This window comes from Rhipicephalus microplus, chromosome 5, assembly GCF_043290135.1.
Source record: "Rhipicephalus microplus isolate Deutch F79 chromosome 5, USDA_Rmic, whole genome shotgun sequence".
NCBI classification, from domain to species: Eukaryota; Metazoa; Arthropoda; class Arachnida; order Ixodida; family Ixodidae; genus Rhipicephalus; species Rhipicephalus microplus.
The window spans coordinates 209,937,465-209,962,313 of NC_134704.1; the positions used below are offsets into that span (position 1 = coordinate 209,937,465).

Sequence of the window (24,849 nt, forward strand, 5' to 3'; positions counted from 1 at the left end):
CTGGTATGCTGGGCAACGACATAGGATGTGCTCAAGCGTTTCCTCGCAGGCGCAGATGTTGCTTGCCAAAGTGCTCGCCATTCCAAGGAGACGAGAGTACTCATTCGTAAATGCCACGCTCATCCTCATGCGACCAAGTAAAGTTTCAGTCCATCGTGGGAGCCTGGATGGCAAACGAAGTTGCAAGTTTGGGTCGATCGAATACAGGTGCGTGTTAGTTGAACCCGGCTTATTTCATTGTAGGAGAGCTATACGGCGAGCAAGTGATTGAAGTCACCTTGAAGTGTCCGTTCTCAAGAATGGCATGGGCGCACGCAGGTCTTGGTCATGAGCCGATCGAGCAGCTTCATCCGCGCGGTAATTGCCGACAATTCCGCAATGACTCGGCAACCACTGAAATAAAATATCATCGCCTTCTTTGAGTGCTTCTTGGTAGTCATGCCTGCATTACGAACCCGTGCTGCATTACAAACTGCAGTGTCTGCAAGGCTGACCTCGAGTTGCAAAAGATGGCTTATTGTTTAGGTTGCTACCGAAGAATGTACTTTACTGCACCTTGAAGCGCTGCAAGCTCTGCTGCTGTGGACGTCGTGGTGTGAGAAAACTTGTATTGAAGCAACACATTATCAGATGAAACAACCACTGCTCCTGTAGAGCTGTTGGAATCAGTGGAGCCATCAGTGTAAACATGTATATGATCGAAGTACCTTTCGTCCAACAAACGCAAATTCAATTGTTTCAGACATAGCTGTGACATGCGTGCCTTCTTAACGATACCAGGAACCGATAAGCGCACGTCAGATTGACGGAGACTCCATAACGCAGCTGCTGGATGCATCGCAAGTTTGAAGCCAGGCGGTAATATGTCCTGATGTTTTGTCACAATACCGCAGAACAAAAACAGGGGCCTCCGCGCTGTCAAACACGCTCAATGATGTTACGGTAGCCGTGATAAATTCTGAATGTGCGCTCTCAGCGTGCCGACAATGTTGTGCGTTTTGAACGTCTGTTCTTGTGCGTTAACAATAGTTGCCATTGTCGATGAGCATCTTGGAAGGCCAAGACATGTCCGAAGTGCTTGGGCTTGTACGCTCTGTAGTGCACGGATGCTTGTACATGTTGGACAGGACATGAAGGCTGTACCAGAGAATTCCGAAAAAGAGGGTTGTATAAAGCTGCAACATAGAGTGCATGGATGGGCCCCATGACTTTCCGGCGACGAACATTCTCAACGCCAATGATTTTTTTTTTCAGGTATGCGACTTTCGGGCTCCAGGTTGGGTCACGATCTATGCTGACACCTAAGAATCTATGATTGCTTTTATATGCGATTAATCTGCCATTGATGCACAATGGATAGAAAGACATCGGTTGCGTGTACACACCACCGCTGCACATTTTTCTGTGGTGATATTTAAACCTTGCTGGCTAAAGTATGTCGATGTCATTCTTGCCGCTTTCTGTCTCCTTGCGCGCACTTGAGGCTATGTAACGCCGGACGCCCAAATGCAGATATCATGAGCATAGAGAGGTTTATGAGCCGTCTGTGGCAGCGTTTCGGTGGGCCCCACCAGAACCAAGTTGAAAAGAGACGGACTCAAAACGCCTTCTTGTGGCACCCCACGACTTGTGAAATGCTTATTCGTAGGTCCATCTTCAGTTAGAACGAACATGGATCTCTTTTTGAGGTAGCTTCTTACCCACCGAAAGACACGACCTCCAAGTTTAGCTGCTTCAAAAGCATTGAGAACAGGCGCATCGGTCGCGGTGTCATAGGCACCTTTCACGTCTAAGAACAGAGCTACTGACAGCCGCTTCTTAGCTTTCCCTTGCTGAACACAGGTCACTAAGCAATGACGCTATGAATTGAGGACTGACCTCGTCGAAAGCCAGCCATAGCATCATGGTAGATGTTATATTGTTCCTAGTACCATTCCGTACGCGTAAGCAGCATCGTCTTCATGACCTTGCTGACGCAGCCTGCTAGTGCTATAGGCCTGTATGATGCCAAATCCAATAGAGACTTTTCGGGCTTCCACAAAGGCACCAGGCGACTGCACTTCCACTCATCAAGCGCCATTCCATTATGCCAAAACTGGATGAAAATATCCAAGAGACAGCATTGTCCCTTCAGACCTAGGTAACGTAGGGCAGTATAGGTAACTCCATCTGGACCTGGGGACAATGAGCGTCTGCATGCGTTCAATGCTGCATGAACCACTTTATTCATAGGGCTGAAGCGGAGCAGCGCCGCCTGCCAGCGTCCGACACGGGAACCCGTTCTGTTGCTTGCGCCTTGCGCAAAGCATGAGGTGCGCGAGAGGCGTGGCGAGGTATCAGGCAATGATTGTGATGATAAATGACTATGATCCTGACGTTATTGGTTGAAAGTTTGCACGGCGCAGTCTGTTGCCATGTTTCATTGGTGTTTCATGCATTCTGCTCAGCACAAATACTTTACATTGCTTATAAGCGTGGCAGCGTTCCCTTCAGGGCAGGAGGTTCGTTGAAGCGCCTCCCTCAATCCCTATCAATGTGTCAATGTATAGGATTAACTCTGCACCCCCCTCTCACCCCCCTCCCACTAGCCCACTTCCCCATAATAAAGGGTTTTCAAATAGCATGCGCGAAGCTTGCGGGTGCTGCAAGCGTAGCGTTAGCGTTTGTCACTGAGCGCACGACGCGTGTGGAATGCAAATTCAAAACTTTGCGTGCGGTATTTGAAAGCTTCCTAATAATATTGTATGGGGTGTGCTGTGCGCTCTTTTCTCACCCAGCCCTTGCGTATGCCTATGACAATGCCGAGTGGTGTAGCCACAGAAAGGCAACCACCCTCCTCATCGCAGATTTTTTCGCCTATAACACAGATCAAAAAAAGGCGGCTGACCAATTCTTCATGCCCAGTTTCCACTTCAAAGAAGTGCACCAGGCACCCTCAAAATTTCCTGCCATCACCTCGGGCCTAGGTCGCACAAACTAGCTCACGTAAATTGAACCTTCGCTCTCCAAACGGGTCGGCAGGTTGATCGCGTACATCACGGTGACTAAATATTTACCACAAACGTCATTCGTGATGTGGGCTTATTACTATAACGTCGAAACACGTATAAAAATGTACAATTATCTGTGGCCATCTAAGTTGTGCAATATAGAACAACGAGGCTCTCGGACAACTCACATTTTTTTCACATGAGAGGACGTGCATGCCTACACTGCAAGGGGCTAAGGCGCAATACGAAGCTTACGTGCCGCCGGGAGTGAAATTACGTAACCAATCTCCACCGAAACCCCCCCACCTTTCCTACTTCAACAAGCGTTAGTAGAGAGCCTTGACCGACTCCTACACTTCCTACCTCCAACATTAGTTGAGGCTGGTCATGATCGAGGGACACATGGGTGCAGCTCGCGTGCTAGCTCATGAACTTTGGGACAGTGGACGTCCCTCCCAATATATATCATCTCGTAAAAGAACGCCAGGCCTGCGCGGTTGGCGCAGTACAGTCACAGCGAAAGCTAGAAGATCAGCCTTTCAGAAACTTATCCACACACTCTTTGGGTAAGTACTGCAAGCACACTTGCTTGGTACCGACTAGGGCATTATAATAAGCTTTTGGATAATAGGCCGGCATTCAATATGCTATTTTTTGTCAATCGTCTGAGAAGCGTGGTATCCGCTAAACACCTGCAAGGACTTTTTTGTGCCAATTTTTCATGCAGTGGCTGGCGACGATGAGGTATCATGGCTGTAGTGAGTATGCAGTACAGTTATTAGGAAAACAAGAACAAGCTTTTGTAATGGGTTGGAGCATTGGGCGGCCCACTCATTGTGCTCATTGCATTGTGTGACGAGTGGTTGTTATTTCGCTGTTTTGAAACGCGTTATAAGTCGTAATAACATGATTGCGTTCTCGACATCAAGCCTGTCTAAGGCAAGTTTGACAAGTCACAAGCACTGGTGTAGCTCAGTGGTAGAATACTGGGCTGGCACCCAGCGGACTCGGGTTGGAGCCCTACTGTGCAATTGCTGCAAGGTTTGTTTTTCTAATTTCGCGCGATGTAGTTTCGGATACTGGTGGTGGTGACGGCGGTGGCAGACAACATGCAACTTTGCGTGGCCTGAAAAGTGATCTCATAACAGGTTTCGCTGTAAGTGCCAGCTTTGCCGCAAAGGCGAAGCAACGAGCGCGAGCAGCAAATCAGAAGGTCACGCCCAGAATGGCAAACAGATCGAAACATTCCCCACGTTTCTCACGCACAAATGACGCACAAAACATACTAACAGGTACAGATGAATGTGAACAATCATCTCAGTTGTTACTTAGCTGTGTCTCAAAAGCGCGCTTTTTTTCGCAAACGGAGACTGTGCAACGCTTGCAGTAAACTTTCTGTGCCCGGTAACTACAACAGAATGGTAGCGGTGATCGCCCAAGCGGAGTCAAGACGTACGATTGTCCCGACCATGAGTAAGCGCACGCGCAAGCGTACACTTTCTTTTCTCTCCGTGGGGAAAAGTACGCGTGGACATGAGAGCGCGCACTGCCACGTCATGGCGTTGTGGTGACGCTAGATTTACTGAATATGCTACCCGTTCGTAGCAGGGTTGGGCCACTGTTTTCCGGGAAGCACTAGCTTCACCTGCAGAAGCTCAACGCCCCTATTCGCTGAGCGCCATCACGTGGCCGTAGGTGGTTCAATTGCACTGCGGAGAAGTCAACTCTACGCAAACGATGCCGATGCTTCGCATATTACGGGTAGATCAAGCGGTGGACATCAGCTGTTGTTGTAATTCTCGCCGCGCTTCTTTGATAGTGTAGCCACATTGCCTTTTATTCACAAGAAATCGGGTAGGAAGCGCTTTCTGTGTTGAAATATACTACGTACAACCACTGTGGTTAGACGCGGGTGTTGCTATAGAAAGATTAGTGTTCAGTGAAGAAGACAAACGCTCTGCCACGGTCACTGGCAGGATTTTCTCTTAGCGGCTGCAAATCAATTTTGGATCACTGCTTCGGGAGAGGGAAAGCACTGGTGTAGCTTGGGTGAGGGCAAGTGCTCTTGTGAATTGGAGCAGGTAATTGTCCCTGTTGCGCTCTCCTGCTGACGCGTATGCGCACTTGGCTTCTTCTATTGCAATAGCAGTTAAATAGACAGTATCAGCTGGTTTTTACCATCACTACCACTGCCATCATTCACCGTATATGTATAGGTATCTAAATATAAAAAAACTCAAGAAAGAAAAAGAAAACGCCGCTCTCTAAGAATATTGTCTGTGTTGCGATAGTAGAGGTAGTCAAGACCAGCAAGCAGCCGATTGGGCGTCGCTGAAGCCTTCACTCAGGAGTGAAATAGGGAAGCAATTGTTGTCAAAACAGGAACAGGTAGGAACGTTTTCTATAGCAGATTATAGATTGTACAAAGACGGCCAGCACGACGAAGTTCATTGGCGTAAAAATCCTCCAAACACGGTGACGGCACGGCCTTAAACAATGTTTGTGGTCCTTTCTCTGAAACCAGTTCTCGGTGCTTGGCGGAGAAGGCAAATTTTTCCCCGAAACTGCCGGTGGCTCGATAGAATAGGCGACACTTTCCCCATAGTCGCACGTTGGCTCGCCGCCATCTGCGTGGAAGGTGGCGCTGGAAAGGGGAAGAAAACTTCGCTGCAACTGTGAGTGGTGGGCTTCGGCTTCTCTGTTTTCATGGAAAGTTGCCCTGGGAGGGGAGAGAGTTTGCTGGAACTGTGCGCCCAATGCTCTGAGAAGAACGGCTACCGAACGAGGAAATGCCTGTGGCATAACAGCACCCTCGCCGCCAGACAATGCATCCAGAGTTTTGAGCCGTCTAGCGCGGCTCGGAAGGACGCATTCTGGTTGACCGTTGAGAGCTGTAGAAGTTCCACTCTCTCCGCCCGTGGTGACTTTCACAGTCCTGCAAAGGTTCACTGGAACGACGGAGTCGAACACAAAGCTAAACCACTCTGGCCAAAAGAAGCACTCCCCAATTGCTGCTCAAATCACCAGACCAGCGAACATTAAAATATTTTCTCAAGATTAAGTTGAGCTAAAACCTTATCCCGCTCAGAGGTGTACAAACTTGTGAAGGATTTAAGACATGACCTGACTGAGATGCGTCAGTCGCTCGAGAGGGAGCTGCGGAAGGAGCATCGTGAGATCAAAACTTCCCTTGATTTCATGAATAATGCTTTTGAGGATATGGCAAACCAGCTGAAAAAAATTGAAACTGAAAATGCCGAATTGAAGGCAGCCAACAGCTCCCTCACGGATGAATGCGCGCTTCTAAGAAACAAAGTGACTGAGAATGAACTTAGGATCACTCAACTAGAACAGTACTCTAGAAATAGGAACATTGAGATTAAGGGTGTTCCCATGACACAAAACGAAAACCTGAAAAGCGTACTTGCAGCTATTGGAAATTCAGTAAATGAACCTGTTTCCGAGAGTGACATTGAGGCTTGCCACCGTGTACCAACACGGGACGCTTCACGACAAAATATTGTAGTGCAGTTTCATAGCCGCTCAAAACGAAATGCCTTGCTTGAAAAAACACGACAGAAACGTTTGACCACGGCCGACATCGGACACCAGGAACGCCATCCTATCTTCATAAACGAGCACCTGTGTCCCGCATTGAAAGTGCTTCTCGGAAAAACAATTTGCAAGAAAAACGACAAAAACTGGCGTTTCTGCTGGACGAAAGAGGGCAAAATCTTTGCAAGGAAAAATGAGTCGTCACGTGTCCTACGCGTCACGAAGCTCAGCGACCTTGATAAGATAGAGTAAGTCGAGTACGTACATACCGTTTCCGATATGAAATATGGAAAACCGAGTTTTGTCGGTCTCGGAAATTTGCAGGTTGTCACAAAACAAATATTCATTTTCTGCACTGCATATTAACACCCAGTCTGCTAGAAATAAAGAGGAAGAAATACAATGTTTGTTATCGCGCATGGATTTTCAGTTCGAGATCGTGATGTTTACCGAGACATGGTATCGCGATGCTACAGAAGTGATCAAAATTCCAGGATATACTTCTTTCTTCATAAACCGCAGCTTTAAAAAAGGAGGCGGGGTCATGATGTTAGTGAAAAATGGCATGAATTGTGTTATTGTGGAAGAATTTTCAAGAGCCACTGCTGATTTTGAGGTTCTCACTGTCAAAAATGGTGCTAAAGTGTACAGCGTTATGTACCGTCCACCTCATGCGAGTGTGTCAAATTTCTTCACATTTTTAGATAGTTACCTTAGTTATTTTAATGATGATGCCAGCACTGTCATTCTAGGAGGTGACATAAACATAGACTGCTTGCAACAATCAACAAGTCATGATGAACTTTCTAGGATCTTGGACGCGAACAGTTATATTAATGCAATCAGTCTACCTACACGAATACAACCAACTTCTTCGACACTACTAGACGTCTTTATTACAAATATTTCACCCGAGCATCTTAGTTCTGGCGTCATCAGTTCTTCTGTGAGCGACCACCTACCCATTTATCTACTATCGGCGCAAACAAAACCCTCCACTGCGTCACGACACCCGTCCACTAAATCTTACAGACAGATAAACTCTTTCACGCTGAAAAACTTTCGCTCTCATTTGCGTGTAACAGATTGGGGCAAAGTATTAGAAGTTGATGAACCCGAGACAGCGTACAATGAGTTCATAAATGTTTTTAAGGCAGCGTATGAACAATGTTTTCCACGTAAATTAGCGAAACGAGCTCGGAAAGCCCGTAAGCCATGGGTCACCGGGGAACACCTCAAGAGCATGAAAGAAAAAGACAAACTGTATCAGATCTTTATGAAAACAAGAGCTTTAACAGATTTACACGCTTTTAAGCGCTTCAGGAACCAACTGAACAAACAGCTCCGAGAAGCGAAACAAATTTACTTAAGCAATCTTTTCACCCCAGAAGTCCTTAAAAAGCCACACCTTATGTGGAAACGATTGAACACTGTGCTACACGGTGACCCCCAAGAACAATCCACTTTATCAATTAATAGTAACGGCGAAGAATTAACGAATGCACGCTTGGCGAATTCCTTCAACGACTTTTTCACATCACTTGTGAATAGTAAGCACGATCCGAATCGCATTCAATATTTAACAGCACCGATACAGAAAAGCGCATTCTTGTGTCCGACTACTGTGCATGAAATTATAACATCTGTTTTGTCACTAAAAAACAGTATGTGTACGGATGTTCATGACTTCCAAATCAGACCTATAAAATTTGTAATCGATATTATCGCACCAATTCTGGAACATGTTATTAACCTCATGTTTTCTGTTGGCACATTTCCCAAACAACTACAGATGTCAAAGGTAACTGTAATATTCAAGGGTGGTGACATCAACAATTTCTCCAATTACAGGCCAATTTCAATTATTCCAGTCTTTTCTAAATGCATTGAGAAATTGATATATAAACGCATGTCCAGTTTTTCAACGAAGCATAGCATTATTACGCCTTGCCAGTTTGGCTTCCGGAAGGGATGCTCCACTGAGATGGCTCTATTGCGCCAAAAGGAGCTTATCTTACAATCTTTCGAAGATCATCTCTGTACACTAGGCATATTCATTGACTACTCAAAAGCATTTGACTCAATTAACCACGATTCCTTGTTTGAGAAACTGCAGCATTATGGCTTTAGAGGCACTTTCTTAAAACTTATAATTTCTTACTTTAAACATCGCCACCAGCAAGTCACTATTAATGGTTTTGTATCCGAATTCAAACCAATTAAGGCTGGTGTACCTCAGGGTAGCATTTTGGGCCCATTGCTCTTTAATTTATATGTGAATGATATAGTAAATATTTGTGCTAATACTAAATTTATCATTTACGCAGATGATACAAGTGTTTTTATTACAGGACGTGACCCTTCAAACCTCATTGAAAAAGGCAACGTCGTCCTAAATAAAATTCACACTTGGAGTATCGCCAACTCTTTGAACCTAAACGCGGCTAAAACGAAAGCTGTTATATTTCGGCCTCAAAACAAAACACTGGGCATCACAAACAGTCTAAAGTTAGGTACATCAACTATAGAATTATCACGCGTTGCTAAAAGCCTGGGAGTCATTTTTGAAGAGCATATGACGTGGACAGATCAAGTGAATGCCACCTTAAATAAACTTTCAAAAACTGTAGGTATATTGTCAAAGTTTCGTTACGTCCTGCCTCAAAACATAAAATTGTTAATTTATAAATCACTATTTTTGTCTAACTTATCTTATTGTCACTTAGTCTGGGGCACGACCACCAAAACCAACGTTCAGAAATTACACAAACTTCAAAAGAAAGCCATTCGTAACATCGTTAGTGCCGCATACGATGCCCACACGGAACCGATTTTCAAGGCTCTGCACTTATTCCCAGTACATGAGCTATATCACACAATTTTAAACAATCGCTATAAGTCGGCTATAAAAAATAACGACACATTTTTCACAGAATTGTCGGCGCTAACTCGCGCTGAACATGTGCGAATTTTGAGGACTCGTGAAGTCTGGAGATTACCAAGACCACGAACCAATTACGCAACACAGATGTTGAAATATCAGCTACCGCTACTACTTAACATATCCGAAAAACATAAGTAACACTTCCGCGTACTCAATTCGCATGTGTATGATGATAAAATGTACCTGTGAATCTCTCTCTCCCCCTTCATTTTGAACGAGTGCATCTCTGTATACTGTACCAGTGCCTTGTACATTTTTCAGTTCCACTAGCTCGCTTATGTTGTTGCAATGAAGATAACTGTTATGTGCCCGTTTTTGCCTTTGTACGCCACGATTGTACGCCACTCTGTACGCCACGTTTGCCAAGCCCGGGGGTACGGACCCTGTCAAGCCTCATCTATGGCTTTTTGTCCGTACCCACCAAGCTCCACTGAATGTCTTTGAAGCTGAAATAAATCATGATTGATTGATTGATTGAAAATAGCATCACGAGAAACGTATCTCAGGAAGAACACACAATGCGGGCACATCTTTTGTTCAGTGTCAGTGCATGACACTGCCATATCAAAGAGAGTTGTTTTTGAATGATTCTCAATTGTGATTTAGACAGATTGTGGACGATCGAATCTGCTGAGGTAAACTCAATTTTGCCCTGAAACTACAATCTAGAACACCAAGCACTTCTGATACACTCACACTGGCATTGCTTGCAAGGGTGAGACTGTTAAAGATAACAAATTTATCCTCCTACGAACTCTCACTACAATGCGCTCAGTCAATGATCATCACAACAAGAAAAAACACGCTTGAAAATGCAAAAAATAACACTAAAATTAAACATGCGCGCGTTGCTCAAAACAAATTTAAAAGTTCACCTACACTGACGTGCATACTAACGCGTGATGCAAAACACAGAAGGTATCTTAAACAGGGGATTTTACGCGGCCTTTTCTGTTAAAATAAGGCACGCTAACTTTTACCTTTCGAAATATAAGTAAAAGGACTCAAACAAACGTCTCAATGTCTGCTTTATTGATGACAAGGAAAGTAAAACTTAAAACAAAATTAGACGCATTCCTTGCTCATCAGCAGACGACAAAACTAGAAAAATAATTTCGAAAGCTCATAAATACAACATTCATTTTAAGTCATGACAAGACGGACCCCTCTGAGACGAACACTGGGGTGTTTCACACTCCATGGCTTTCGAGGGATCCAGTCTTAAAGAAAGCACAACATAAAAGTGTTTGCCGAACTCGGTAACAGCAACTTCTGACGTACAGCCGCATAACCTAAACAAGGGGGCATGGGCCCTGTGTCCTTTACCTAGCTCTTCGACCCATGGCCCTTTCGCCATGGTGACGAACAATAGCCTGTGTTACGGCTCGGGAATAGGCGATGCTTTCCTTCATGGTTGCTTCTACGCATGAGTGAAACGGGTGAGACCTTGCGATTATCTCGGCGTCCGAATATCTCTGAAATCCAGTTTCTCTTGACGCACTTCCCGCCTAATCTCAGTCTGAGTGGTGGTCTGAGCTTCAAACATTTTCTAGAGGGCCCTTTCGTGGCCCTACGCGTAGACCTGAATCTGGCGTCTCGAATGATGACGTCACGGCACTTTACAGTGTCCTTAGTGTCTTTAGTGCATTACCGCGTTACGCTTACGCCGATGCCTTTTTCTGTCGAGACTTCTCGCATTACTGGCAGCCTCGACACATATGCTCCCAAGTGTGCTGCCTTCTTTGTGTGGAGTAAAAGCTGTGGATTTCGTAGCTAGCGTTTCCTCGAGCCCGTTGCTAGATGTTTCTGCCTGTGACAAAACGGGAGTCACGATGACTTTTTGAAGTCACATTCGCTAACACATTCGCCAGAACCCTCTCTATCGGTAGAGGTCTATCGCTGTCATGTATAGCTATTGCTCTTTGACATTCGATGTCGGCCTCATGCTCTCTTTCACGAGCTTTCATTCGTAGCGCTTTATGCCTCGCACCCTTCTCAAGCACCTCGTCCTCAAGCTCTTGTCGACAGGCGTCTACTTCTAGTGCCTTGTGACGCGACTTGTCGTCAAGCTCTTTTCGACACGATTCATCTTGATCATGTGCGCTGCAAAGTGGCTCCGTTTGCAGTGCTTTATTATGCACCTCGCCGTTCTTAGTTATGCGATGAGCCCCGGCCTCTAACTCCTCGCGATGCACCTCAGCATCTGGCTCTGTCCGACGCACTTCGGCGTCTTGCACCTTCTGATGGGTCTCAACGTCAGATGCCTGGCGACTTTCTTCAGCGTGCCGCTTCTCTGACGCACTTGCTTGCGCATAGTGACTGGGCTCAGCCTCTTGTGCTTTCTGTCTCTCCTTTTAATCTAAAACTTTTAGGCGAGCGTTATCTTTCAGTCCTACGCAATGGGCCTCAGCTTCAATCATTTTACAGCGCGTGCCGTGCTCCAGCGCTTCACGACGCGCCCCATTCTCTCACTCTTTTCGATGGGCGTCTAACTCTAGCGCCTTACGATGCGATTCAGCACTGTCAGTGTCACTCCGACTTCCAGCAGGACTTGAAATTAAAAAGATATCTTATCAAAGCATATCTAACATGACTAAAGTCTCCCGCTTCCTCGGCGGATAAGCAATAAAACATATGCGCAATCTCGCGCGGCAACAACGTGACCAGTTTCTTATTCCAAAGGTCACGACGAACTCCAACATTACTGCAGACAACTTCAAAAATCATCTAGGAAATGCGCGATGTTCTCGCCCATCTAAAAGTTGTGGAGCCGGCGTTCCACTTACTGCCACTTGAGCGCTTGAATTTTACAATCAAGCTTTCCCATTTGGAGTGCATGCTCTGGAGTTTTTCTAGTCTGCTCGGCCTCCCATTGTTTGTGTTTTTGAGCTTCGAGCTCTTGCCGACGTTTCACAGCGTCTCGCTCTTCGCAACTCTCCTCGACTTCGTGCTGTTCGCGATTTTTATTGTCTCGCTCTTAACGACGATTCTCGGCCTCTCTTTTTTCGGCCTTCTGCTTTTGCTCACAAATGAGCTCCCAAAACTCGTCAGCTTCCTCGACTGTCACAATCTCTGCCCGCATCACCTCAAGAATTTTATCCCCTGTTTTAGCGGACCCAACGAAAATCCGCATGGTTCCACAAACTTCAAGGAGATCCTGCACAAGGTACATCTCCATCGCGATCTCGTCCCTCGTGATGCTCTATGATATTGACCATACTCTAAAACTAATCTCATGGTTTAAAGTAAGTGAATAATAAATTATAGCCAACAAAAATACGAAACATTCCTCACATCTACATGTGCTAGAGAGGTCTGGTGAAATGAGCAGTAAACGTTGGGCACTCACCCGAACAAAGTAGCCGATAATGCTCTAGTCCTGACTGCCGTGGAACAGTGTCGTAGGAGTCCACTGGCCTTCAGAGATCCGGTACAACTTGCTAATGTTGCGATCTAGGGTAGCTTGTCCCATCTCGCCAAACGATGAGAACAGGGTAGCGTATCCCAGCGTATCAAACGCTGATATCAGGTCTGTCACGCTCGAGGCTCAAGAGGTCCGATACGGCATGTCAAACGTAGAGTAGCGTATGGAAGCGTAGCCACACGCTATCTCGGCAGTCATCCTCGTGCTCAGAGATCTGATCAGACTTGCCAAACGTAGGGTAGCGTATCTCGAAGCTGGCAACCATAGTTAGAAAATTAGCTGTGTTGCAGTAGTAGAGGTAGCGAGGAGCGGCGAGCAGCCAAACGGAGGTCGCTGAGGCCTTCGCCCAGGGCCAAAATAGGAAGGGAATCGTTGTGGAAACAGCAACCGGTAGGAAAGTTTAATATAGCATGTACAAAGCCGGCCAGGACGATGAAGTCGCCTTGGGCTAAAATCCTCCAAACATGGGGTCGGCTTGGCGGAGAAGTGAAGTGAAGTGAACTTTATTGTCACATATACCAAAACATGTTTAAACAACAAGGATGGTTGGATAAAAGCTGCATGTAGGCAGCTTGACTAGTCCCACCTCCCAGAACAATAACAGCAGCAGTAAACACTAACAAACATTCTTACTTGTCGCAATAGTAAAATAGAAATACATAAAGCAAAGCGATAAGAGAAGAAGCAAAAATGTATGAAACAAACATTCTCAACAGACACAATCATGAACAAACATCGGTGTTTATAAAATTAGTTGAAGCATTCTCTTTTTATAAATATGACGTATGTTGTCATCACTTAATATTTGGTTATATTGAAGGAAGGCGGTAGGAAAGTGTTCGAAAGCCATAGTTTGTGCGTGGTCGCGGAACTGGCCGACGTTCGGTGTGTCGGTTTATGCAATATGGTTGATTTATTGACAAGTTAGCAATGTTCCTCATATGTTCGTTTCATGTTTAAAAGGACTTATAAGCTGATACTCATAACAGTGGTCAACTCGGATAATTTTGAACTTCAAAAATAGGTCACGCGCGTGCTCATTATAAGGTACATCAGAAATAGCCCGTAGGGCTTGCTTCTGTAATGTGACTAAATTTTCTAATGATTGTTTAGTGCTGTTTGACCAAACGAGGTGACAATAGCCCAGATGTGAAGCAAAGAGTACATTATATATCATGAGTTTCTGTTGTATTGGTAAAAGTTTCTGGCATCTGCGCAGCATACCTAAGGCCTTGCAAAGCTTAGACTTTAAGTGATCAGTATGGTGGTCCCAAGTTGCCAGTTCGTGAAAGATGACACCCAATGTTTTAGCAGATGCAGAGAGTACTACTTTAGAGTCATTTAGCATAAGACACTTTCTGTGATCGCTAGGCGTAGATTTTTCTCTAAAGAGTACTGCTTTTATCTTAAAGCGATTGAGCGGAAGTGAGGTTATCACCGACAAATTGTTTATTTTTCTTAGTATTTCATTAGCCAGATGTATAGGTTCATCATCCTTAGTTCCTGGAACAAAAAACTGGCGTCATCCGCGTAGATAAAGTAGCTAGCTGAATCCTCAACATTCACAATATCATTTATATATATAATAAACAAAAGTGGGCCTAGTATGCTGCCCTGAGGCACACCCTGCTCAATTGGTTTTAACGAAGAATAATGTCTGTTTATTGACACACATTCTTTTATATTGGTATGTAACTTTTAAATAAATCTAGAGTAATTCCGCGTATGACTTAATTTAATTTATCTAATAGGCTTACATGATTTATTCTATTAAAAGCTTTTGAGAATTCTACAAACACTCCCAGAGTTAGTTTCTTAGCCTCAGCACTGCTCAAAATCATTTATTTTTGCTTAAGAAGAGCAGTTTCGGTTGAACAGCTTGATCTGAACCCGTGTTAGGATGATGTTATTACAGAATGCTTGTCAAAAAAGGTCATTCTGAGTACAATACTTTTTCTACACTTTTAGAAAACAAAGGAAGAATTGATATTGGTCGGGATTTGCCAAAATTATCTCTGTCACCATCTTTGTGTACCCCAGTTACCCTTGCAACTTTCATTCGTTGTGGAAAAATGCTAGATGTTAATGCCAAGTTGTAAATGTAAGTGAGGCAAGGTGTGATCAGGTCGATAACATGAAAGATTGGTTCGGACTTTAGCCCATTCACCTCCTCCTTTTTGCTTCGCCTGAAATTTTTAACATGTTTAGAACTTCATTATATTCATTTTCAAATAGATACAATAACTGTGTGATGGGGTTGGGTAAATATGTCAATGCATCTTCATCATGAGTGCTTTTAGCCAATGATAGAATTTATTCGTTATATTTATTTGCTAGGGCTTTATTTTTAAAGCTCTCGTTTCCTCTTTTAAGCTCATTAGCAGTAGATGCAGGCCGCGATCGTGACAGGACAGAATTCAGCTTATTCCACATCTGCTTTGCAGCCACAATGCCATCAAACATGGAATAATAATAGTCATGTTTAGCCTGTTTAAGCAACTTAGTCAAGTGATTACGGGATGTTTTAAACGCTTTCAACACGTCAAGGTCACGAGTTGACACGAACGAATGATACAAAGCATTATTCTTTATCAATTCGAGTAGCTAAAAAGAAAGTTGTGGTTTGCAAGCTTGTTTTGGTTTTTTTTCTAGTTTTTAAGAGAAATTTTTATATTATACTGAGCACAAGGTATCAATGAAGTGATCATAAGCCTTTTCAGGTGAAAAACAAGAGATAATGATCACTTGTATGAGAGTATGATTCAAGAGAAGGCGAAGCTTTCCCCAGAAGTGCACGGTGGCTCGGCGGAGGACGCGACGCTTTACCCGGAAGTGCACGGTGGCTCCCCGCCATTTGCTTGGAAGGTGGCGCTGGGAGGGAGCAGAGTTCGCTGTAACTGTGCGCCCGTTGCCATGAAAAGAAGGGATCCCGAACGAGGACCATTATGGTGGCATAACACCGCACTCGGCACCAAGCTCGTCACGATGCGCCAACGTGCATTATCTCCCACGTGCACTTTGTCCTTGTCCACACGAAGGCATGGAAAGAGAGAGGTTAGGTGCTTGTGAACTCGCGCTTATTCTTCAATGGTGAAGGTGTTGTGCCTTAGGCCTTCACTAAATTGATTGCGCTATTTGCCTGTTCCACAAAAGTTAACTTCGCTCGCTGGACAGGCCCAGTTTGCGAAAAGAGCGCGCTTTTGAAACACAGCGAAATAACAAGTGGGACACTCGTTAGTTCGTATTCATAAATGTACCTGTGATTACGTTTCGAGCGTCGTTATCTACGCAACGCGTTGAGCGTCAAGTTGTGAACGGTGTTAGCTAGCTCTCTTTCAGTGTGCGTTGTTTTCGTGCGTAATTTGTGCGTGAGCAGCGCGCGGCACGTTTCGATCTGCGGCCTTTTCGCTGGCTCGACATACACCAAATTTGGTATTAGGCGACGTAAGCGAATTGCGAAGGTACAAATATGTAAATATGCGAAGGTGCGAACTTGTGCAAATATGATAATCATAACATGCGTGTCACGTTTAAACAATACTACATACTTCGCTCATGACGCGCTCGCGGCCTCTTCGCTAGCTTAACATATACCAAATTTAGTATTACTTGACGCAAACAAATGACGACGCAAATAACATATCCAAACATGATAATCATGACATGTGTGTCATGTAAAACATGACTAAATGCTACATTTATTGTGCGCTTGTGGCCTTTTCGCTAGCTTCACATATACCAAATTTCGCGTTACGTGCCCTGAAATTTGGCCTTCCGTGACCTCGTCATCCATTCACGTAAAGAAATACCGAATTTAGCATATGTGATGCTACTGAAATGGCCACGAGAGCGATATGAGCCTAGCTTGTGGTCATGTTTGACAAGACAGCATATCATTATTGTCATGTCTGGACGTGCCATATCTTTTGTCATCTGTTCACATCAGGTAATACGAAAGTTCGTAAACGTGAAGCTATTAAAACAGCGGCGAGTGCGCTTTGAGTGTAGCGTGTAGTCATGTTTTAGTGACACACATGACATGGTTATCATGTTTGGACGTGGTACTTATTTCGTCGTCTGTTGGCGTCACTTAATAACAAGTTTGGTATATTCCAAGCAAGCGAAACGGCCGCGAGCGCATCATGAGCGTGGCGTGTAGTCATGTTTTACATGACACGCTTTCCATGATTACCACGTTTGCGCCAGTCATCTTCGTCATCCATTGGCGTCACGTAATACCAACTTGCGCTATACGTGAAGCTAGCAAAATGGCTGCGAACGCGCTATGAGCGTTGCATACAGTCATATTTAACGTGTCAAGCATATTATGATTATCATGTTTGGGCATGCCGTTTACTTTCGTCGCACAATCACGACACGTAATATTAACTTTAGTATATGCGAAGATAGTGAAACGGACGTGAGCGTGTTATGAGCGTAGCCTGTTGTCATGTTTTTTGTCCAACAACGATACCTACGCTTCACAAACACTAGGAATCAAAACACTTGGTAGTTTCAGCATACAACCTGACTCACACAATGCAAAGAGATAGAGCAATCATTACTGCAGTTGTATAGACACGCAGCGTTTTGTACTGGTTCATGTAGTCGAAAGAAACGATTTTAAGATAGAAACTTGAAGCACGGATAACGATAACAATATATGTTGGAGTTTATTGCTCTAAAACCAGCATATGAATATGAAAGACGCTGTAATGAAGTGCTCCAAAAACTTCGACCACCTGGTGTTCCACAACATGTACCTAAGCCTAAGCACCGCGGCCTGTGGTTCAGCAGCCGAGTACTTTATCCACTATAATACCGTGGCGGGTAATTGGCAGACGAAACAGAGCTGCAACATGCTTTTTTTTATTAAAGACGATAGTCTTTCTTGGAGATCGATGCCGAAAAAATTTTGGTCTGTCTGCCTGTACATTTGTCCGTTTATTTGCCCTAACGATACCTCAAACAGCACCGAACGGCCAACCTAATCCGCAGCGCCTACCTATATCATCATCATCATCATCATCATCATCATCTTCAGTGTTTATTCAATCAACGTAATACAAAAACATGGCTACAAAAGTATTTGGACCATTAGCCTGTGTGGCTAGTCAGTGGTCCAATCTATTACATGATTATTTTATTACATGTCAGGAGCAGAGGTGCAGTTAATATGATTATGAATCTATACACAAATTCAATGACAGGGTAGCTTTTAAGGTATATTTTATCGAATTGAATACACATGAGAATAAGTGCTGAATTGCTGCAAATACTTTTAGTACACAAGTGATAAAGAACCAAAGGCATACATTGTAACAATACAGAAGATAGTGATACCACAAAATATTTAGCACAATTTGTGCACAAAATTAACTGCGTTGAAGAAGCAATACCATCGAACTCACTTCAGAACTAGAAACAAAAAGAAGGAAAGAAAAAGAACTATGCCAGATGAGTCGTAAAAAAGTGTGGACGTGAGCTTAACTTTGGTTAAGAACATGAAAAACTTACAAAATGCATTTTACAAGTGAATTTAAAGTTGCGGGCAAGTTTAATTTCAAGTGGAATTGTGTTCCAGATTTTAGCACCAGTGAATTGTATTAACCGTTCGCCATATACATTCCTACAAGTAGGGAGGTTGAAGCTGCCGTTGCCTGCATGCCTTGTGTTACGGGTCGGTGTAGAAAACGCACTCACAGGTAGTGGAAAATTGGTGTTAATGATAGAATTTATCAACACCGCGGTTTTATAATTTCGCTGAGACGTGAAAGGCAGTATCTGAGTAGATGAAAACAAATCTGAGCTTGGGCAACAAGAGGACGATGCCGTAATAATTCTTAAGGCGCGTTTTTGCAATCGTATGATCGGTGCTATATACGTTAGATAAGTAAAGCCCCATATTTCGCTACAATAACTGAGTTGAGAGTGAAATATAGAGAAGTATAATGATCGTAGCACGTTATATGGAAAGTAACATTTGGCTTTAGTGAGCGTGAAGCATGCGAAAGCAAGCTTTTTGGATATGTAATTAACCTCATCTTTCCAATTCAGGTTTTCATCTATTAGAACCCCTAAGTATTTAAACGAGGAAACGCGCTCAATGGGCGCGTCGTTAATTTCTAAGTCCAGCTGACTATAATCGAGGTTTTTTTCTTCTGGAATGAAATATGATATATTTAGTTTTGGCTACATTTAATGCGAGCTTGTTGCGGGCGAACCATGCGGAAATCTGTGCCAACTCTGCCGTGATTTCTTCTTTTAGCGTGCACAGAGAGTTACCTCGAAAAAGCAATGCAGTGTCATCAGCGTACATTATGGTTTTGCGTGAAAGAGCAGATGGTAGGTCATTTATGTATAGTGAAAACAACATAGGACCTAGCACGGTTCCCTGGGGTATTCCACATGTTATTTTTCTAAATACTGAAGATATACGGTCAAACACGACGCATTGTTTTCTATCTGCCAGATAACTAGAAAATAACCGAAGTGTCTTCTCGGTGAAGCCATAGTAAGATTCTAATTTCTTTAATAAAATGGAATGCGAAACAGTATCGAATGCTTTTTTTATATCCAAGAAAACGCTGACGGCAATTTCGTTATCACGAAGTACTCAGTTGACGAACTGTGCTAGTGTAAAAACAGCTGTGCTCGTTGACCTATTTGTGATGAAACCATGTTGTTCAGGGCAGATTATGTCGTTTGAGCTTAGAAATCAACAGAGACGGGATCTAATTACCTTTTCAAAAAGCGTGTTAACAATGCTGAGCACCGAGATGGGACGGTAACTGCTCGGATTTTCTCGATCCCCGGATTTGTAAATAGGTACGACTCTCGCTATCTTTAGGATATTGGGTAAGTTCCATTTTGCAGGCAGTTATTCATGATGCGGGAAAGAGGCTCCGAAAGAAGGTCTACATTTACCTTCAGTAGTTTTGTAGTAATCCCATCATGACCAACGGCTTTATTGCATGGGAGTTTTAGGATTTCTGACCTAATTTCCTCAGTGGTTACGCTTGCAAGCTGAAAGTCTTCCTCAAATATTTTGTTTTGGCAAGAATGTAGAGGATCTGCTTGAGATTGAGCAGGAAAGTTGTTACCAACATTGGTAAAAAAATTTTTGAAGTTATCAGCGGTATTTGTTGTAGGATTATCCGGAGCAATGCGCTTTTTTTCGCCTATTCCCGTAACTTCACGCACTAGCTTCCATACCTGCTTGATGTCACCGCTCTGTTGGACTATTTTAGCACTGTAATACTGCTTCTTGGCTTTCCTTAACATCCCGACTGATTTGTTTCTGAAATGTTTAAACTGCTTTTCATAGTATTCATTTGTTTTGTTTTGTTTCCATCTAGTGAAGTATGTATCTTTTTTCTTTATAACATTCAGTATGTCCCGCGTCACCCAAGGACATATTGCTTCCTTGTGTCTTCGGCCTGTGTATTCTTGGGTTGATTGGCTAATTGCCTCCATTATATGGCAAATAAAGTTTTCCCATTCAGTGTGAACATTACTGTGGTACAAGGCTTCAAAATCCGTACGCTCAAGTAATTTGCGCACTACAGCGTAGTTTGTCCGCTTAACTCGTTTTGAGTGATGGCATGGAGGTCCTAAATTAGCATTAGGCACAAACAGAAAAGTGGGGCAGTGATCAGCAATAGTAACGTCATACACTCCGGCGAAAACACTCATATCAGTTCCACAAATAATATGATCAATAAGTGAGGAACAGTTCTCACTTATTCGTGTAGGGGCATTAATAACGTTCATTAGATTATATGACTGGAGCATCAATACATAGTCAGGGTATTCATCTTTAAGTAGATCGACGTTAAAATCACCACATATAACCAGTGGGCGGTTGTAGGCTATCAATGGGTCTAAGACAGTTTCCATAGTAGAAATGAATGCTGCTACAGACGAGCTAGGTGGACGATAAACAGCTCCGAGTATAACGCCACATTTCAAATGCACAAACAAGGCTTCACATTCAGGTTGGCTAGTAGAGTGGTTAGGCATGCACTGGTAATCGATGCTTTTTTTAAGGAACAGAGCAACGCCCCCACTTCGCGAACTGCTCTTCCTAGGTAGCGATAATAATGTGTATCCTGGAACATGCGCAGATTCTCCATCTTTCAACCAGGTTTCAGTAAGAGCGATAACGTCGTATACAAATGAATGACGCGACAAATGAGCGCAGAATTGGTCTAAGTTTCTTCGCGCACATCGAATATTGCAATGAAAAACAGACACGTTTTCGTACTCATGCCAAGCTTGGTCGATACTTGAAAAATCAAACATCATTGCTCAGGAAATTTGCGATAGATCTTCTGCGCATGTTATGTGCAATACTCGCGAATTTTCTGTCTTTTCTCATGAGAATTTTTCCGCCGGATACCCAAGTGAATTTCCAGTTATTTTCGCGCTTCGCCTTTAATGCCTTGCCCAGCAGTACCTTGTTAGCTGGACATAGGTGGTCATTAATATAGAGCGGGGTGGAACCTTCAAAGCCTATGATTGTAGTGGTCAATCTTTGCTTCTTCGTGGCATTCATGAACTTATCTCTGGGGATGCGGGAGATGAACTTAGCAATGATGTTCGATTGTGACTTTTCCCTGGTTGGAACACGATGTACAACCTCGAGATCAGATTCATTTATATCCACTTTCAAATAGGTTGATATGCTCTTGATCACTGCTACAAGGTTCTGTTTTTCTTGCACGGGGACACCTTTAATTTCCACATTGTTACGTCGGCTGTACTGTTGTAGCTCTGTTAGCTCTTTTCTTGTTTCCTTTAGCTCAGTCGTGAGCCTGCTGAAGTCATTCTTGATTGCCCTGTTTTCCGTTCTGACGATTGCAATTTCATTTTTCAAGTCACCGATTTCCGATTTAAATTCCTCAAATTGCTTATAATGAATTCCATTGCTTCTTTGAGGGGTTTGAGCTCTTTTTCAATTAGCTTAGGCAGCTCTTTCTTTAGTGCAGCATGCTTATGCTCAATTGACTGTCTTATCGGTTGTATCTCTACTTCAATTATTGCCCTTAAATCTTCCTTCAGTTGGTCATTTTTAGCATCAAGTCGAGCACTCAAGTCCGCTAGTGCTACGTTAAGTTCCTTGACGGTTGTGGGAGTTTTGCTACTCATATCTCTGGCAGCAAAAAAAAAAAAAACTCTCGCGGAGCAGTCCAGGCAACACTAATTCTTAGGTTTTAGGCGTGAAACAAACGTAGCTTGTACGCACCTGCAGATACAGAAGAGACGATTAGTTGTTGCGCGACCCAGCGGCTGCCTGGACTGCTCCGAACAAAATGCCGGCTTTCTTTCGATGTACTGGCTTTATAGCCCATCCATGACGTCGACCACGGCGAGGGACGCAGGCGCAGTCGATTCGGTCATCGAGGGCGTATACTTTAGCTGCTCCGTTTTCAGAACCAGCAGATTCCACCGGTCCGCGAAGCAGCACACTCGTTGAAAAGCCCAGATTGCGGTCAACTCCGATGTGCTGAACCAGTAGCGGTAGATACCGTTGTGCTCCAGATACAGAAGAGACGATTAGTTGTTGCGCGACCCAGCGGCTGCCTGGACTGCTCCGAACAAAATGCCGGCTTTCTTTCGATGGACTGGCTTTATAGCCCATCCATGACGTCGACCACGGCGAGGGACGCAGGCGCAGTTGATTCGGTCATCGAGGGCGTATACTTTAGCTGCTCCGTTTTCAGAACCAGCAGATTCCACCGGTCCGCGAAGCAGCACACTCGTTGAAAAGCCCAGATTGCGGTCAACTCCGATGTGCTGAACCAGTAGCGGTAGATACCGTTGTGCTGCAGATACAGAAGAGACGATTAGTTGTTGCGCGACCCAGTGGCTGCCTGGACTGCTCCGAAGGTTTAGCGTTCATAGTTGTGCGATTGCCAAAAAAAAAGCAAGTATTGCGCATTTCTGAGGCGCCGTGACAACATGTCTATGTTTTGTATGTCTGCCTTTATAGTGGAAGAGGATACAAACAAAACACTTTAAAGACTGTAGCGTTTAACGCGCTGCGCTGACAGTGCAACGCGATGCGCAAGATGGTGTTGCCAACGCTTTGCTACGACGGAACGGTGGTGGCACCTGCCCGTCGCTTTCCATTGTACATCTTATCACGTTAGTGACTGGCGTGCATCATTTTCCACGGTCGCGCATGCCTTCGTTTTCGAAGATAACTGTCAGATGGCGCTCGTGTTAAACGTGCCTAAATGTGCTTGTTCGCCTCTGTTACACGCTTGAGGCACTCTAACGCAGCGCCTTCAGAAGACCATTCACTGATTTTTTTTTTCGCAGAACATCAAAAAAACGTTTTGTTCACTCTCTCCAGAAGCAAGACTATCGCCTTTCGATGACATTTACAGGGTAACATGTGCATTCGGGCCAATTTTTTAACAGTGACGATCCACACTAGTGCACTTTCTTTCTTTTACGACTTGCCCTGGAACCGCTTCTGTTCTACAGGTAAATATCGTGCCTTGGTATTGCCAACCCGTCTGAGATGAGGTTGAGTTAGGTTAGGTTCGGCTGATGGTAAAGCAGGCTGAATGAGCCGTGCCCTTTGCCGCGCCTATCCCAGTTTCTCCAGAGCTTCCCCCAGAGTCACAGCATGGCACTGCATTCGCTCGGCAAAGATAGGCTTGAAGTCTTCACTGCAATTTTTATATGATATATGAGGGGAAGTCGTTAATGAAAAAAATACAAGCGCCTTCCTGGGTGGCGCCACATTCTACCCTCCCACTGCGCTAATTTTACGCAGGCTTTGTTTGCTTCTACACTCCGCCTTGTGCTAACGAGTAGTTGGTGCATCGAACGATTGACGTCGCTGATCGAATACCAAGAAATGCACATTAACGCCGATAGCAAATACCTGAGGAAAAAATGAGGCCATCGTCGACAAATTTCTTAGACCACTGCTGGCATGTGGGGCTCAGAAGAAGGCTTTCTTTCTTTTCTGTCCCCTTATATGATTGTCCCGGTAATTCTAATAGACCGTGCTCAATGTCTAGTTATTAGTGCTATTTCTTGAGTACATGAAATGCGAAAGCCTTTATTAGTGGTTTTCAGAGCGTTCTTTAGTGCAAGTGCTACGCATTTTGTATTTTTAGGCTTTCTTTGTTTATAACATGTGTACTTTATTTACGCTCATCAAACAAATGTTGGGTCTTTGCAGGCTGTTTCAGGACCAGCTGGATTGCATACATGGCGTGTTCCAGCCCTGCAAGTCCTCTATCGTCATTGTTGACGACTACTTAAAAACCGCACGGATTGCCTTTGTCACTGTTCCCGTTTCCGGTGCGCCCAGAGCATCTGCGGGACTGCCCTTCCTGTTAATTTCATCTTTCTTTTTCACGAAATTGGTGCTCGAACGTGTGGTTTCTAATCCTATGAGAACTGCACAATGAGATTTCAGCAGCTCTACAGGAAATAAAACCACGCAGGATCAAGTATTGCATAAATAAAATTCGATCGTTCGAAATCGGCGTACAATCACTGATACCCGAATATATCAAAATATACAGTTCAAATCATTTTTATATCAAACGCGCTAATGCATTAGTGACATCAAATAAAAGTAGCCTAGGAACTGTTTCACCTTTACTCCCACGATTTCAGCTATTCCTCATACAAGGACACATATGTTTTGGAAAGCGAGTGGTTTGATTTGCTGAGCGCCGCGGCGAGATGCTATAAAATGCCGCCTGCGATCACATGCTTTTCCCCACGAGTCCTGGTCATGGCCATTCGCCTCTGTGGCCATTTTGTTAGCGCCGGAGGTGCAGTAGATTAGACGAGCCTGCTGTTCTCTGCAAAGCTCGACATTATTATACAAACCAAGACGCGAGGAAAGAAAGTCTACGTTGTTGCTGCTTACTACAAATCATTGTGAAGCAAGCTCAGTATGT

At 44.1% G+C, this 24,849-nt stretch overlaps 1 protein-coding gene across 2 annotated transcripts in view; it reads left to right on the top strand.

Annotated features, from left to right (window-relative positions):
• The window catches only part of LOC119173543 (uncharacterized), a 699,991-nt gene extending 675,569 nt beyond the window's left edge, over positions 1-24,422 (top strand). For both annotated transcript variants that reach the window (XM_037424351.2, XM_037424350.2), the window contains exon 9: positions 24,117-24,422. In XM_037424351.2, coding sequence (XP_037280248.2) covers positions 24,117-24,348 — 232 coding nt within the window. In that variant the 3' untranslated portion in view covers positions 24,349-24,422. The remainder of the gene's footprint in view (positions 1-24,116) is intronic.
• Positions 24,423-24,849: the final 427 nt, after the last annotated feature.